This window comes from Ornithorhynchus anatinus, chromosome 3, assembly GCF_004115215.2.
Source record: "Ornithorhynchus anatinus isolate Pmale09 chromosome 3, mOrnAna1.pri.v4, whole genome shotgun sequence".
Taxonomy (NCBI): Eukaryota; Metazoa; Chordata; class Mammalia; order Monotremata; family Ornithorhynchidae; genus Ornithorhynchus; species Ornithorhynchus anatinus.
In genome coordinates this window covers 113,655,899-113,672,113 of record NC_041730.1, presented here as the reverse complement: position 1 = coordinate 113,672,113, position 16,215 = coordinate 113,655,899, and the positions used below count along the sequence as shown (strand labels likewise).

Here is a 16,215-nt window from a genome sequence, read left to right as displayed (position 1 = left end):
CCCGGCGCTTCGAACGGTGCTCGGCACATAGTAAGGGCCTAACAAATACCAACATTATTATCATTATTATTAATAAATGCCAACATTATCATTATTATTAATAAATACCAACATTATCATTATTATTAATAAAATGGGGATGAGGACTGTGGACCCCACGTGGAATAACCTGATGACTCTGTATCTCCCCCAGCGCTTAGAGCAGCGCTCTGCACATAGCTGGGTGACTGTGGGCAAGTCACTTCACTTCTCTGTGCCTCAGTTCCCTCCTCTGTAAAATGGGGATTAACTGTGAGCCTCACGTGGGACGACCTGATTACCCTGTATCTATCCCAGCGCTTAGAACAGTGCTCGGCACATAGTAAGCGCTTAACAAATACCAACATTATTATTATTAGTAAGCGCTTAACAAATACCAACATTATTAGTATTATTAGAACAGTCCTCTGCACATAGTAAGCGCTTAACAGATACCGACATTATTATTATATTATTATTATAACTTTGTATCTTCCAGCGCTTAGCACAGTGCACACAGTAAGTGCTTAACAAACACCAACATTATTATTGTTGCTATTATTATTATTATTATTCCCCTGTAACTCCCCCCAGCGCTTAGAGCAGTGCTCTGCCCATAGTAAGGGTTTAACAGATACCAACATTATAATTATTATTATAACTCTGTATCTCCCCCAGCGCTTAGAACAGTGCCCACAGTAGGCGCTTAACAGATAGCAACATCTTTATCACGATAATTATTATAACTCTGTATCTCCCCCAGCGCTTAGAACAGTGCCCACAGTAGGTGCTTAACAGATACCAACAGCATTATCACTATATTATTATTATTATAACTTTGTATCTCCCCCAGCGCTTAGAACAGTGCACAAAGTAAGCGTTTAACAAACACCAACATTATCATTGTTGTTGCTATTATTATTATTATTATTATTATTATTACCCTGTATCTCCCCCCCAAAGCTTAGAGCAGCGCTGTGCACACAGTAAGCGCTTAACAGATACTAACATCTTTATTATTATAATTATTATAACTCTGTATCTCCCCCAGCGCTTAGAACAGTGCCCACAGTAGGCGCTTAACAGATACCAACATCATTATCACTATATTATTATTATTATTATAACTTTGTATCTCCCCCAGCGCTTAGAACAGGGCACATAGTAAGCGTTTAACAAACACCAACATTATCATTGTTGTTGCTATTATTATTATTATTATTACCCTGTATCTCCCCCCTTAGCTTAGAGCAGCGCAACATTATTATTATTATTATTCTAACTTTGCATCTCCCCCAGCGCTTAGCACAGTGCACATAGTAAACGCTTAACCAACGCCGACATGATTATTGTTGCTATTATTATTCTTATTGTTATTATTCCCCTGCATCTCCCCCCAGCGCTTAGAGCAGGGCAACATTATTATAATTATAATTATTATTATTCTAACTTTGCCTCTCCCCCAGCGCTTAGCCCAGCGCACACAGTAAGCGCTTAACCAACGCCGGCATGCTTATTGTCGTTATTATTATTATTATTATTATCATTATCATTATTCCCCTGCCTCTCCCCCCAGCGCTTAGAGCAGCGCCGTGCAGCTCGCAAGGGGTTAAGGAACGGCCAGGCGGTTACTATGGTTACAGGGCAGTCGTTGCCTCGGCGCGTGTGCGTCCGCGAAAGGCGTCCGGCGGGAGGGGGGGGGGGGGGGGTGCGGCGCGGTGCGCGTTCCCGGCCGGAAGGGGAAAAGGGCGGACCCGCCGCCTCCCTCCTCCCCTCCCCGCCCGCGGCGCCGCCCGCACTTCCGCTTCCGCCCGCCGCGTGACGCCGCCAGACCCACCTCCCCCCCCCCCCCCCCCCCCAGCGGCCCAGCAGCAGCAGCAGCAGCAGGAGGAGGAGCAGGAGCGGTGGGTCTGCAACCCCGGGCGGGGTGGGGGGGGGGGGAGGAGGAGGAGGAGGAGGAGGGAGAAAGAGGGGGGAGGAAGGGGGGAGAGGAGGGGGGAGGAAAAGGAGGAGGGAGAAAGAGGGAGGGAGGAAGAGGGGGAGAGAAGAGGAGGGGGGAGGAAGGGGAGGGGGGGGGAGGGAGGAGAGAGAGAGAAGGGAAGAAGGGGGAGGAGGGAGGAAGAGGAGGAGGGAGGAGGAAGACGGGAGGGGGAGGAAGAGGAGGAGGGAGAGAGAAGGGGGGAGGGGGAGGGGGAAGAAGAGGGGGGGAGGAGGGGGAGGAAGGGGAGGGAGGAGAGAGAGAAGGGAAGAAGGGGGAGGAGGGAGGAGGAGGGAGGAGAGAAGGGGGGAGGAGGAGGGAGGAGGAGGAGGAAGGAGGAGGAGGGAGGAGAGAAGGAGGGAGGAGAGAAGGGGGGAGGAAGACGGGAGGGGGAGGAAGAGGAGGAGGGGAGAGAGAAGGGGGGAGGAGGAGGGGGAAGAAGAGGGGGAGGAGGGGGAGGAAGGGGAGGAGGAGAGAGAGAAGGGAAGAAGGGGGAGGAGGGAGGAGGAGGGAGGAGAGAAGGGGGGAGGAGGAGGGAGGAAGGAGGAGGAGGGAGGAGAGAAGGAGAGAGGAGAGAAGGGGGGAGGAAGACGGGAGGGGGAGGAAGAGGAGGAGGGGAGAGAGAAGGGGGGAGGGGGAGGGGGAAATTAGCGAGGAAGAGGGGGGAGAGAGCGCTTAGTCCAGTAGCGCTTAGTACAGGGCTCTGCACATAGGAAGCGCTCAATAAATACTGTTGAATGAATGAGAAGGGAGGAGGAAGACGGGAGGGGGAGGAAGAGGAGAGAGAAGGGGGGAGGAAGAGGAGGAGGGTAGAGAGGAGGGGGGAGGGAGGAAGAGAAGGGGGGGAAGGGAGGAGGACAGGGGAGAAAGGGCGAAAAAGAAAGAGGGAGAAACAGAGGAAAAAGAGGAGGGAGGGAGGGAGGGAGGAAGGAACCGGGAGGAGAGAGAAGAACAATCATGTCGGTATTTGTTGGGAGGTAGGGTTTCATCAGGCGGTCCCACCTGAGGCTCGCCGTCTCCATCCCCATTTTACAGGTGAGGGAACCGAGGCCCGGAGAAGCCCAGTGGCTCGCCCACGGTCGGGCGGCAGAGCGGGGATTCGAACCCATGACCTCTGACTCCCCAGCCCGGGCTCTTGCCGCCGAGCCACGTGGAGGAGGAGGAGTGAGGGGGAGAGAGAGAGAGGAAGGGAGGGAAGGAGGAGGAAGAGGAGGTGGAGGATGGGGAGGGAGGAAAGAGGAGGAGGGAGGGAAGGAAGGAAGAAGGAGGAGGAGGAAGAGGAGGAATCTTCTATAGTTATTGAGTACCTGCAGGGTGCGGAACACTGTACTGAGCGCCTGGGAGAGCATGGCAGCATTACCGTAGGTGACCCCGGCGCTCGAGGCGTCCGCCGTCCGGCCGGGGAGACGCCGCCGCCGCCGCCGCCAAAGTACATCGCGGGAGGAAGCGGTGAAACGTGCGTTTGTCTTAGACCCGACTGGTTCTGGTGGGGCCTTGGGTCCACCCAGGCGCCCAAGCGATGCCGAAGCGGCAACAGGTGGATGTGGCAGAGGGGGATTAGAGATTATTCAAGGAAGGCCTCCCGGAGGAGGTGTGTTTGCAGAAGGGCTTTGGGAAGGGGGCGGGCGATGGAGTTGAGAGGAGTGAAGCGGGAAAGCTGTGGTACAGGGGGAGGCGACGGGGGATCAGCTGGGGGCGAGACGGTCTTAGAGCTGGAGTTCCCGCCTGACGCGGAGGGGAGCGGGCAACCGTTGGAGGTTTTCGAGGAATGGGAAGAAGGGTGCAGCGTGATGTTTTAGGACGAGGATTCGGCTCCGAGGGCCGGGCCAGCGGGAGTCTGGGTGTTTGGCAGGGGTCAGTGGACCCGGGGTCGGAGCCGGTGGTGTCGAGGCACACACCGCTCCCCTCCGTTTTGACGCTTTTAATTTGCGAAGCGCTTGCTGCGCGCCAGGCGCCGTCCCGGGCGCCGGGGTAGATACGAGATAAGCGGGTTGGACCCGATCCGTGTCCCACGTGGGGCTCGTAGTCCCCATTTTACGGTCGAGGCAACGGAGGCACGGAGAACTGAAACGACTTGCCTCCGGTCCCAGAGCGGGAGAGTGGTGGTTCCGAGACGATGATGATGATGATGATGATGTTGGTATTTGTTAAGCGCTTACTATGTGCCGAGCACTGTTCTAAGCGCTGGGGTAGACACAGGGGAATCAGGTTGTCCCACGTGGGGCTCACAGTCTTAATCCCCATTTTACAGATGAGGTAACTGAGGCACCGAGAAGTAAAGTGACTTGCCCAAAGTCACACAGCTGACAAGCGGCAGAGCCGGGGTTCGAACCCATGACCTCTGACTCCAAAGCCCGTGCTCTTTTCCACTGAGCCATGCTGCTTCGACGCGGGTCCTTGGGACTCCCCGATCTCTCCTCTGCCCATTTGAGCACCACCTTTAGATGTGCTCCTTCTGACTCCCCAATCTCTACCCATTCGAGCACCACTTTTAGGTGCGTCCCTTCTGACTCCCAAATCTCTACCCATTTAAGCCCCACTTGGAGGTGTGTCCTGAAGGAGTCCAAGAGTTTCCGGTTGCTTCTGTAGGGAGAGAGGAAGAGCCATTGCCTTTCTAAGACAAGATCTTTCACCTGGGCCTGGTTTTTGCCGCCTAGCTTTGGCTCACTTTCTATTAGCGACAGCGGCGTTTAGGCCCTTCGGTGGGGTCCGCTGTTCTGAGGCGAGGGGAAGCACATCGTGAGCGGCGTTCCCTGCCCCCAAGATGTCTACTTTTTAAGCGGATGTAGTTAATTTCTAGGTGGCTTATTCCAAAGGTGATCAGCGTGGAACAGGGTGGAGACGCAGGACTTGTCTGTTGGCGAAGCTTGCCTTTGCTTTGCTGCAGGCTCTCGCCGTATGGCTCGGTGGAAAGAGCCCGGGCTTGGGAGTCAGAGGTCATGGGTTCGCATCCCGGCTCTGCCACTCGTCAGCTGCGTGACCCTGGGCAAGTCACTTCACTGGACCTCAGTGACCTCGTCTGTAAGATGGGGATTAACTGTGAGCCTCACGTGGGACGACCCGATGACCCTGTGTCTGCCCCAGCGGTGCTCGGCACATAGTAAGCGCTTAACAAATACCAGTATTATTATTATTATTAGGGTGCTTGTTCACTGCTTACTCTGTACCCAGATTTACTCCGTTCTAAACGCTGGGGTAGGTCGGACGGACTCCGTGTCCCCACGTGGGGCGAAACCAAAAAATGGAAACCAAGCGGTGACTGTGTTACAAGATCCAGGCGGAGCATCATTCCTTTAAAACAGTTTTCCCGTCTGCCTGAATCGGCCCGGCCCCTGACCCCATAACTGAAGGTCCACAGGTCCGGTTCGTTCGCCGGCCCGGGTCTTTGACGTCGCCCCCACCTCGTGTGGAGATGGGGTCCCGCCCGCCCGCCCGCTTCAAAATGGACAGTCCCATGCCATGGCCAGAGGGAACACGGGTGACCTTAGGTCGCGGTCCATCTGGCCGTCTGCCTCGCGGCAGCCAGGACGGCTTGCCGGGCTCTCCTTTGATGCAGGTGCTGGGACCTGGGTGACGGCATTGCATAATAGCGATAATAATAATAATAGTTGTCGTATCTGTCAAGCCCCCGCAGTGCGCCAGGCACTGTACTAAGCCCCGGGATAGGTACGAGATAACAGGGTCGGACACAGTCCCGCGTAGGGCTCACGGTCTGAACCCCCATTTTACAGATGAGGGAACGGAGGCTCAGAGAAGTCAGAGCGACTCGCCCAAGGTCGCGGAGCCGGGATCGGAAGCCGGGTCCTCCGCCCCGCGGGACCGTGCTCTTGAATCTGAGAATGGTGTTTTTAATGCTCTCTCTCATCCCTGTTAGAAGCAAAGGGCCTTCTCAGCCTTCCGTGAAGGCCGTTTGTGTTGACTGGGTCTCGTTCCTGGTGTCCGGCCCCAGTCCCTTTTCCCCTCTTCCACGCTGAGATTGTGAACTCCCCGAGGGCCAGGAACCCTATCTGTTTATTCTCTCCCAGCCCTCAGTACGGTGCTTCATCGCAGGCCGTAAGCGCTTGGACGATGCCGCCGCTGTTGCCATTTGGGCGCTTTTCTTTCGTGAAACCTTTCGTTCCTTGACCCGCCCGGCAGGTGACCCCTGGAAGCCGTCGGCAGACATGGAAGACCAGGACAAGAAAAAGCACCGCAAGAAGCAGAGTGGGCCAAAAGCCGACAAGAAGAAGAAAAGGCACCTGAAGGACCTCGGGCTTGGGGATGAGGAAGATGCCCGCAAAAGAAACCCCAGAGCGTTCGCGGTCCAGTCTGCCGTGCGGATGGCCAGGGCCTTCCACAGGTACGGGGGGGGGGCGGGGGTCCGCTGGGATGCCGAGCTCGGTGGTACCCGGCCAAGTGATTCTCTGCTTCCCTTTTTCTGAAGAGGGATAAAGGAATCGGATTCTCTGGCCTGTAAACTCCAAGCCGTGAGCTTAATCCTCCACCTTGCTGTGGGCAGGGAAGGTATCTGTGATATTGTCGTCAGGGACTCTCTGGAGCTCTTAGCGCAGTGCTCCGCGCCCACTAAGCCCTCAATAGGTACGATTGCGCGATTGAGCTACTGATGATGCCCGGTACGGTCGTCTCCTTCCGAAACACTCAACGTTCCAAAATCAGGGTTTGAGGTTTGCCTGCTTTCCAGCTATTCCTTGGATTTTTTTTCTTAAGCCTCCAGCCGTCACATTAATAAAAATAATAACGATGCTGTCTAAGCACTTACTGGGTGCCGAGCACCGTGCAGAGTGGTAGATAAAAGATAATCAGATGAGAGACAGTCCCTGTCCCCCTGGGGCTCACGGCTTATTACTCCCATTTTAGAGACGAGGAGACGGGGGCCCAGAGAGATTTAGCCACTTGCCCGAGGTCACGCCGCAGGCAGACGGCCAAGTCAGGATTAGAACCCCGGCTCCGGACTCCCGGGCCTGTCATCTTTCCACGCGGCGCGGCGTAGTGGATGGAGCACGGCCCTAGGGCTCATTCCACTGCTGCTGTGTGCTTGCTTGCGTGTCCTTGGGCGAGTCACTTCAGGTCATGGGTTCGAATCCCGGCTCTGCTGCTTGTCCGCTGTGTGACTTTGGGCAAGTCACTTCACTTCTCTGGGCCTCAGTTCCCTCATCTGTAAAATGGGGATGAAGACCGGGAGCCCCACGTGGGACAGCCCGATCACCCTGTATCTACCCCAGCGCTTAGAACCGTGCTCTGCACATAGTAAGCGCTGAACAGATACCAGCATTATCACTTCACTTGTTTGAGCCCCAGTGACCTCATAAGCCCGGTTTTGGATGGGGATTGTCTCTCGTTATTGCTCTATTGTACTTTCCAAGCACTTAGTGCGCTGCTCTGCATTCATTCATTCATTCAGCCGTATTTACTGGGCTCTTGCTGTGTAGCGCTCCATAAATACGACCGATCGAACCTACGAAATGGGGATTGAGACTGTGAGCCCCACGCGGGACAGGGGCCGTCCGACCCCATCTGTTTGTATCCACCTCAGCGCTTGGTACGGTGCTTGGCACATAGTAAGCGCTTGACAGAGATCACAGTTGTAGTTATTACGGCTAGATCACGCTGCCCCTTTTTTTTTTGACCAGGCGGGGGGGGGGGGGGGGGGGCAGACAAATCTGTTACTAGCGGTCCTGTCTTTTCCGTAGGTAGTCATGAGCGTCGATAGGATTTTTGAAGCGCTTCCGATGTGCCAAGCAGTGTGCTAAGCACTGGGGATAGGTCCAAGATAATCAGGTCAGCCGCAGTCCCACCCCACGCGGGGTTCACGGGAGCCGACTCCGTGGGGATGGTAGGAGCGACGGCTCACCCGTGCGCTTTTGGGCTGGACGGACTCCCGGCCTCGCTTCTCCTGAGGATTTCCCATTTCGGTTGAGGAAAGACTCCGAAACGGTGTTTCTTCTTAGACGCCCGTCCCCTTCCTCGCCGGTTTTTTGTCCTGACGTTCAAAATGGAAAGTTGCACCGGGCCACCTGTTTAGAGGGCTCTTCTCCTTAATACTCTACGAAATGGTTTTCGGGGTCGGTGCGGGGAGAACGGGGAACGATATCGGATGTCTTCACCTACAGGACCCAGGACTTGAAGACTAAGAAGCATCACATCCCAGTGGTCGATCGCACTCCTTTAGAACCGCCGCCCGTGGTGGTGGTGGTGATGGGGCCGCCGAAAGTGGGGAAGAGCACTCTGATCCACTGCCTCATCCGGAACTTCACCCGGCAGAAATTGACAGACATCCGAGGCCCCGTGACGATCGTGTCAGGTGAGAGCCGGACCGCGGCCCGAGATGAGACCTCGTCCCCGCTCTCGTCTCCCCCGGCCGCCCCGCTGTCTGCGCTGGATTTGGGTGGCGAAAGCAAGGGGGAAACGACCCGATTTCCATTTCCTCTCTAACGGAAAGGGCTCGGCTGGAATTTCTCAACTACTCGGTCCCGCCATCGAGCGAGCGGGTCTTCGGGACGCATTTTGGGTAGAAGGGGGCCGGGGAGTTAGGGCGCTGGGTTGTCGGGGGGTGCCGCTTGTGTGCATTCGCACACGCGTGTGTGGGGGCGCGAGGCATCGGGCGGCCGAGGACCACGGAACGCCCCTTCACTCCTGTGAATTTTCACGGGAACGCGGCCCTTGTGTTGTAGGAGAACTAGGTGAAAAGAAGATTTGGAATGTGGCCGTGCTATTCGCTGAAGAAACCGGCGCACCTAATGCTTCACAATAGAAGCGGCGTGGCTCAGTGGAAAGAGCACGGGCTTGGGAGGCAGAGGTCGGGGGTTCGAATCCCCACTTGTCAGCTGTGGGACTTTGGGCAAGTCACTTAACTGCTCCCTCATCTGTAAAATAGGGGTGAAGACTGTGAGCCCCACGGGGGACAACCTGCTCATCTTGTATCCCCCCCCCCCCCCAGCGCTTAGAACAGTGCTTTTGCACATAGTAAGCGCTTAACAAATGCCATTATTATCATTATTCACAAATTGTTTTATTGCACATTTTAAAGAAGTCCCTTTCGATTCTCCAAGGAGGCTGTGGAAAACTCGGATGGGACTCAAGGATTGTTTCATCCTTCTAACGTAAGGGTGAATCAGCCACTACCATGCACAGCCTCTGGAGCACGATTGTCAGAGCTGGGGCTTTAGAAATCCATCAGAAATCCCCCTGCGGATTAAAGAAGCGGGAATAGCCGGACTGTGATGGGGGTGAGGGGGGGAAATGCAGAGCCTAGATCCGTTTTATTGCGGCTCCCTTCTCTAAGAACTCTAGGAATCACACATCCCTAAGATCCATAAGAGTGCGTCGTCGATATTGAACGGTAGCGAATATTCTGAAACTTCTTCGGGTTGTTTTAGAAGGAGATGGAAATGCTTGCGCAGTCAAGGTCGAGAGCAAACAGCTTGGAGAAGCAGCGTGGCGTAGTGGATAGAGCACAGGCCTGGGAGTCAGGAGGAACTGGGTTCTAATCCTGAGCCTGCCATTTGTCTGCTGGGTCATCTGCCTCTGTCTCTTAGCTTCTCCGTGCCTCAGTTTCCCTCATCTGTAAAATGGGGATTAAGACTGTGAGCCCCATGTGGGACCTGGACTGCGTCCAACCTGATCGGCTGGTATCTGGCACGTAGTAAGTGCTTAGAAATGCCATTAAAATGTAGACATTTTCTTAGGGTGTTTTCAATTCTTCAGAAATGTCATTTGTCTTATAGGTAAAAAACGCCGGCTCACTATCATCGAATGTGGCTGTGACATTAACGTCATGATCGATCTGGCCAAAGTGGCCGATTTGGTAAGGTCTTTGAGAAAGCCTGGGTTTCTCGGGGAGAGCGTATTCATAGCTAACGTACATATTAGCGAGTCGATTTTACTGTTCCGGGACAATCTCTACAAATTCTTTCACCTCCATAAGATGTCGAATGTTCTGCCAAGCACGGAAGATTTTTGTGGTCTTTCCAAAAGAAATTTTAAAAGAAGCACCCCCTTCCCTGACAACCAAACGCACCAATGTTTGTTTTGCAGAAAATGCCCACCTGTTAAAGTAGTTGCAGATATCTTCCTGAATTTGTTTTGCTGAGGAAGGGGAGATTTTAGGAAGATTGTAACTTCAGAGCGTATTCCTCAGATTGCATTCGGGACTTTTTTTGCTTCCACCAAGGCCCAGGTTGTCCTCCGCTGACACTGCCAACTGCCCCCTCTTTTTCCAACGTGTGGCCGTCTTCTCTTTTTGATTAGTGGTTTTCCGTTTCATTCCCGTCAAAGACCTGTAGGTGTTTTAGTGAGGTCTTCAAGTAGTGTATCAATTCCATTTGGAACCCTTAAAATGAAGAGTCTTCTAAAGGGTCAAAATGAGATTTGAGGGATTTTCTTTTATGGATTTTGCGTTGGAACTCACGAGTGGGGAAGAAAGACGCGGGTAAGGGAGTCGTGCGGGCTTGTCACTGTGACCCCCCAAATAGACCTAGAAGGCGAGTTAGGTTCTCTGATGGCTTCACCGGCAGCCGCTCCCACGTCAAGGGCCCGTTGTTTTGTCTTCAGGTTCTGATGCTCATCGATGCCAGCTTTGGGTTTGAAATGGAAACCTTTGAATTTCTGAACATCTGCCAGGTCCATGGCTTCCCTAAAATCATGGGGGTGCTCACCCACCTGGACACCTTTAAGAATAACAAGCAACTCAAGAAGACAAAGAAGAGATTGAAGCACAGGTTCTGGACAGAAGTCTATCCGGTAAGAAAATCAAAAGGGTTGCTTAGGACCGACCATTCGAACCGCCTTCGGTGGAGGGACTGTGGAGAGCTGACGGGTTCAAGTAGAAACCTGACTTTAACTGGCATTTGGGGATCCCCTTTGCTTCTGCAGATTTAATTACGTGGAATTTACAAGATAAGATTTTCCGAGGGTGCATACCACTTGGGAAATGCTTCCCCGCCACCACCCCCAACACTGTCAGTGCTGGAGCACCCTAGGGGCTTCATGAATGTTTTCTAATAACACAGCATGGCTCGGTGAAAAGAGCCCGGGCTTGGGATTCAGAGGTCATGGGTTCAAATCCCGGCTCTGCCACTTGTCAGCTGTGTGACTGTGGGCAAGTCACTTGACTTCTCTGGCCCTCAGTTACTTCATCAGTAAAATGGGGGTTAAGACTGTGAGCCTCACATGGGACAACCTAATTACCCCGTATCTACCCCAACGCTTAGAACAGTGCTCGGCAGATAGTAAGCGCTTAACAAATACTAACATTATTAATAACACCCCTCAGGTCAGTTTTGTTATTGAACACAACTGACAGCCTTGTTACCTGGAGCAAAACAGGATATTAGGGTCGCCCAGATCCCTGTCTCCTGGTAGCCCACCAGCTCTGAATGGGATTTTTGACTCATTAAGTATGCAGTAGTTGGAAAAATGCAAGGAATTTCGGACCTAAAAAGGAAAATACTTCTCTTTCGGTGACACGTTTCGGATAGCGGTGATTGTTATGGAAAAAGTTTGTGCTTAATTTTAATTAGTGTCAAGAGGAATATAAGCCAGATTGAATTTCTTGTTTTGAAACATCAGGGTGCTAAATTGTTTTACCTGTCGGGGATGGTCCACGGCGAGTATCAAAATCAGGAAATACACAATCTGGGACGATTTATCACTGTTATGAAGTTTCGACCGCTTACGTGGCAAACATCTCACCCCTACATCCTGGCAGACAGGTAATCGATCGGTCGTTTGTTTATTGAGCGCTTAACTGTGTATGGAGCACTGTACGAAGCCCTTCGGAGAGTAAAACAGACCGGAGTTGATAGACAAGTGAAAGCAGGTAAATGTTTTATTCCAGCGTTCTCTTTGGTCGGGAAAAGCCAGACGTGACTAATTAATTGTATCCATTCAACTTCCACAGAAAGATTGATTAGAACTAGAAAGACTCTTGCCAGAATCGTCATCAGCCAGTTTTAACTTAAGCAGCCTTTACGATAGCAGTGTGTCTTGAGATGTTCAAGCGTCGGCTAGTCCTCTGTTAATCCTGGGACCGGTTTTGGGTTTCCCAAGTCAAGGCCCTTAGCAAGCCTGCGGAAAGTTCAGGAAACCAAAAACGATGAAAGGACTATCATCCCTATGAGAATAGACGAAGCCTAAAGAGGAGGAGAGCGAAGGATGATTTAAGCATCTTCAAGTCCATGGGTACTCATAGGAAGATGTGAATTTCAGCTGAAGATGGAGGTTTTTTGGGTCAGACGTAAGGAGAGCGATGCGATGGTTGATGGATTCATTCATTCATTTGTATTTATTGAGCGGTTACTGTGTGCAGAGCACTGTACTAAGCGCTTGAGTGGATGTAGGGATAAATTACTGAGGGAGCAGAGTACCTTTAACATTTATTGGCGTGCCCACGGGGTGCAATCCTCCCCGTGGAGTTCTGCGAAAGCAGGGTTCGACTCCCGGCTGCCTCAGGTGGTGGTGTGGTCACGACCAGAGGTAGAGGAGCTCTCCGAGACTCATTCGTCGTTTTTCTTGTTTTTCCTAGGATGGAAGACTTGACAAACCCAGAAGACATCCGACTTAATTCCAAATGTGACAGGAAGGTGTCTGTTTATGGCTACCTGAGAGGAGCACACCTTAAAAATAAAAGCCAAATTCACATGCCAGGTATTTATTTTGAACTCTCCGGCTCCGTTCTGGAAGAGCCTCCGGGGTTGAACGGATCTTCAGGCTAGAACTGACCGCGGTTTGGACAACCTGGCAGTAAGGCCCCAGCAACGTGTTCGGGCTGGGGGGCTTTGCTGCCAAGCTCTGGCCGGGGGTCTGATGTCGTAGAGGTGAGCTCCTCCCCAGCTAGATACGGCCCTGGCCTCAGAGCAGCCACAGAGATCGAACCGACAAAGTCCCCCCTCCCTGCTTGCCTGGAAGAGTTAAAATTTCAGAAAGCCACAAATGTGAAAAGGCGCTCGAGGCATTTTTGTCTTGACTTCCTAGCTCTTTTTAAAGTGAGGATTCAGTCGTATTTATTACGCGCTTACTGTGTGCAGGGCACCGTACTGAGCACTCGGGAGAGTACAATACAGCAGTAAGTAGTGACGTTCTCTGCCCACAACGAGCTCACACTCTAGAGTGGAGGTGGACGACATCAATAGAAATGAGTAAAATTACAGATATATACCAAAGTTCATTCACTCATTCAATAGTATTTATTGAGCACTTACTATGTGCAGAGCACTGTACTAAGCGCTTGGAATGTCCAAATCGCTAACAGAGACAGTCCCTGCCCTTTGACGGTCTAATGGGGGGAGACGGACAGACCGGAACAAGAATGCGGTGGGGCTGATGCAAGCCGATGCCAGAGACTGCCAGTCAGCTAAGGAAGTTTGGGACCGTTATTGATCAGAATGTACCTGGCGATTTCACTGGCCTTTTCTCTGAAACCTTTCTCGCTTCCCTGCCGTGCCTCGCAGGAGTAGGGGACTTTACCGTGAGCGATGTCAGTTTCTTGCCAGACCCTTGCGCCCTTCCAGAACAGCAGAAGAAGCGCTGCCTGAATGAGAAGGAGAAACTGGTGTACGCCCCTCTGTCCGGAGTCGGCGGCGTGTTGTACGATAAAGATGCCGTTTATGTCGACCTTGGAGGCAGCCATGCTTTTCAGGATGAAGAGGTGAGGGGCCGGGCGGGAGGCTTCGGTCTGAGCTGGGCTCAGTTTGCCGGAGGCTGGTTTCCTGCAGGGCTCTCTATTCCTAGGACAAACTTCCTGAATTAGAGGGGGCCGGCGGTGGGTGGGCGAGTGGAGAGGAGAAAGTTGTCTTTTTGCCCGGGATAATAGTTATTGTTTCTCACATCTCCTTTTCCCTTCCAGTCCATTCATCTTGTCTGGATATTAGAGCTGTTCAGATTATATCCACAGGTGGACTTCCTACTCCTGAAATTCATTTTTTTTTTTTTTTGACCTGTGTTAAAGGGAAGAATTTCTCTGTGTTTGCCCCTCACCCTGTCTGAAGTTCTTGGAGAGAGACATGTTTTCCTTTGGGGTCATTTGCCATTTGATAACTTGATATTTCTCCCCCCTTCCCGCTTCCTCTAGGAAGAGGTCGGTCCTACCCAAGAACTTGTCCAGAGCCTCATCTCTGCCCATTCCACCATTGATGCCAAGATGGCTTCAAGCAAAGTGTCACTTTTCACAGACTCCAAACCACTAGGGTCAGAGGAGGTGGAAAGGCAAGGGTAAGCTTGCTTTTTCTTTACTTGGGAGAACTTCTTACTCTAGACCGTAAGCCCGTTGTGGGCAGGGATTGTCTCTCTTCCTTGCTGTATTTTCCTTTCCAAAAGCTTAATACAATACTCTGCACACAGTAAGCGCTCAATAAATACGATTCAGTGAATGTATGCACGAACGAACAAAAGTCCAGATGGTGACCCCAGTGACCTTCACTGATCCGAGCTACCGACCTGCCACCTTTAGATTGTAAGCTCCTCGAGGGCTGGAAGCTCGTATTCTCATTTTATTGCGCTCTTCCAACGTTGAACGGAGTACTCTGCACGCAGTAAGCACTCAAAATACCGGCACCTCTAGATGGTCAGCATCTTCAGGGCAGGAATCCTACTCATTTTACTGTACTCTTCCAATTCTTAGCAGCGTGCTTTGCACCCAGTAGGCGCTCCGTAAATGCTATTGTTTTCCACCCCTTTTATAATGTCCTACCATGTTTGCTTCAGGCTCTGCCCAGAATGATATTCAGAAAATGATGTAGTGGAGAGAGCACGGGCCTGGGAGTCAGAAGGTCACGGCTTCTAATCCTGGCTCTACCCCTTGTCCGCTGTGTGATCTCGGGAAAGCCGCCCAACTTCTTTGTGCCTCAGTTCCCTCCTCTGTAAAAATGGGGATTGAGACTGTGAGCCCCATGTGGAACAGTGACTGTGTCCAACCCGATTTGCTCGTATCCACCCCAGCGCCTGGCACAGAGTAAGAGCTTAAGAAATACCGTAATTAGTAGTAGTATTACTATTGGCAGGCTGATTAGTTGACAGACTGATTAGCTCCAAGCAACACTTAGTACAGTGCTAGGGTAAATATTGGGCACCTAGTACGTATGCTGATTAATAAAACCCTAGTCTTTCAGAAGCATCACCTGCTTGGTGGTCAGTCTGTGGTTATCGGAAAATCTCTGATGCATTGTGGTCAGTGGGCTTCATAAGCTTCTTTTTCAGAATGGTTTAAAAATGATATGGTCTTTAGATTTGATTTGGGAATAATGCTTTTTAGTTTGGAACTAATGCTCTCTGAGGAAATTTTAGCCCCGCACGTCGCGCTGGGTGCCAGTGCCCTTTACGGTTTTCTGGGGAGGATTTCATCGAAGCTTTCCCCTTAGCCTCCTTTTTTGAGTTCTGTTACGTCCTCTTGGGAATACAGATTTATTCTGCCGAAGGAAGAAAGGCGTCTAGATCCAGTAACTGGCCGGGTACGTCGGAAGGCTGTCTTCGAGGGAGAGGAAGAAGATGATGACGACGATGGTGACGAGGAGATGCTCGAAGAGGACGGAATGAAAAACGGTGCCAGCGATGACGGAACAGACGAGGAAGAGGAGGAGGAGGAGGACGACGACGATGACGAGAATGGTCACAGAGCCCCAGAGAAAGAGCGGGCCCCTAGGAGTGTCAAACGCGTGAAATTGGAGGTGAAAGAAGAAATCCAGATGGACCTGCCGGCATTCGCCGACAGCGACGACGACCTCGAGAGGAGCTCGGGCGAGGAGGAAGCCGACGAGGGCGGCGAGGAAGTAAAGGAATCTGCTGGGGGAGATGAAAGCGACGAGAGTTCAGAGTCCGAGGCCGTTAAACAGAGCGGTGGTAAATATAAACAAGGCGCCGGGCTGTCCCCGGGCCTACGTCTGAAGAAGCCGTCGCCAGGGGAGAAAGCGACCCTCGCCGTGACAGATTCCGGTCACTGTACGGCCGAAGAGGCGTTTGCCTCCGATACCGACTCTGAAGAAGGCTCCTCTCTGGAGTCCGAGGAAGAGGCCTCGGGAGACGAGGAGCCTGCTGGGAAGGGGATCCCCAAGTCCCAAAGGGGGAAAGCGGTTAGCGGTGAACATTTGGACTCTGAGAATTTAGGAGAGGAGAACACCGAGGTCGAAGACTTACTCAAGGAGGAGGGAGAGTACCGGGAAGAGATTGACTTCTCGGCAGAGACTGCAGGTACGCTTTAAGTTTTTTAGCCGTCTCTCCCCTCACGCTGG

At 52.3% G+C, this 16,215-nt stretch overlaps 1 protein-coding gene across 2 annotated transcripts in view; it reads left to right on the top strand.

Moving 5' to 3' along the window:
* Positions 1 to 1,892: 1,892 nt before the first annotated feature.
* Positions 1,893 to 16,215, top strand: part of BMS1 (BMS1 ribosome biogenesis factor) — a 33,249-nt gene continuing 18,926 nt past the window's right edge. Inside the window, exons 1-10 of one of the 2 annotated variants that reach the window (XM_029060272.2) lie at positions 1,893 to 1,922; positions 6,134 to 6,335; positions 8,107 to 8,297; positions 9,721 to 9,800; positions 10,547 to 10,735; positions 11,564 to 11,706; positions 12,519 to 12,640; positions 13,444 to 13,640; positions 14,064 to 14,203; positions 15,390 to 16,174. In XM_029060272.2, the coding sequence (XP_028916105.1) occupies positions 6,160 to 6,335; positions 8,107 to 8,297; positions 9,721 to 9,800; positions 10,547 to 10,735; positions 11,564 to 11,706; positions 12,519 to 12,640; positions 13,444 to 13,640; positions 14,064 to 14,203; positions 15,390 to 16,174 (2,023 nt within the window). In that variant the 5' untranslated portion in view covers positions 1,893 to 1,922; positions 6,134 to 6,159. Of the gene's footprint in view, positions 1,923 to 3,012; positions 3,032 to 6,133; positions 6,336 to 8,106; positions 8,298 to 9,720; positions 9,801 to 10,546; positions 10,736 to 11,563; positions 11,707 to 12,518; positions 12,641 to 13,443; positions 13,641 to 14,063; positions 14,204 to 15,389; positions 16,175 to 16,215 lie in introns of those variants that run through there. The other variant, XM_029060273.2, reaches the window with a different exon arrangement.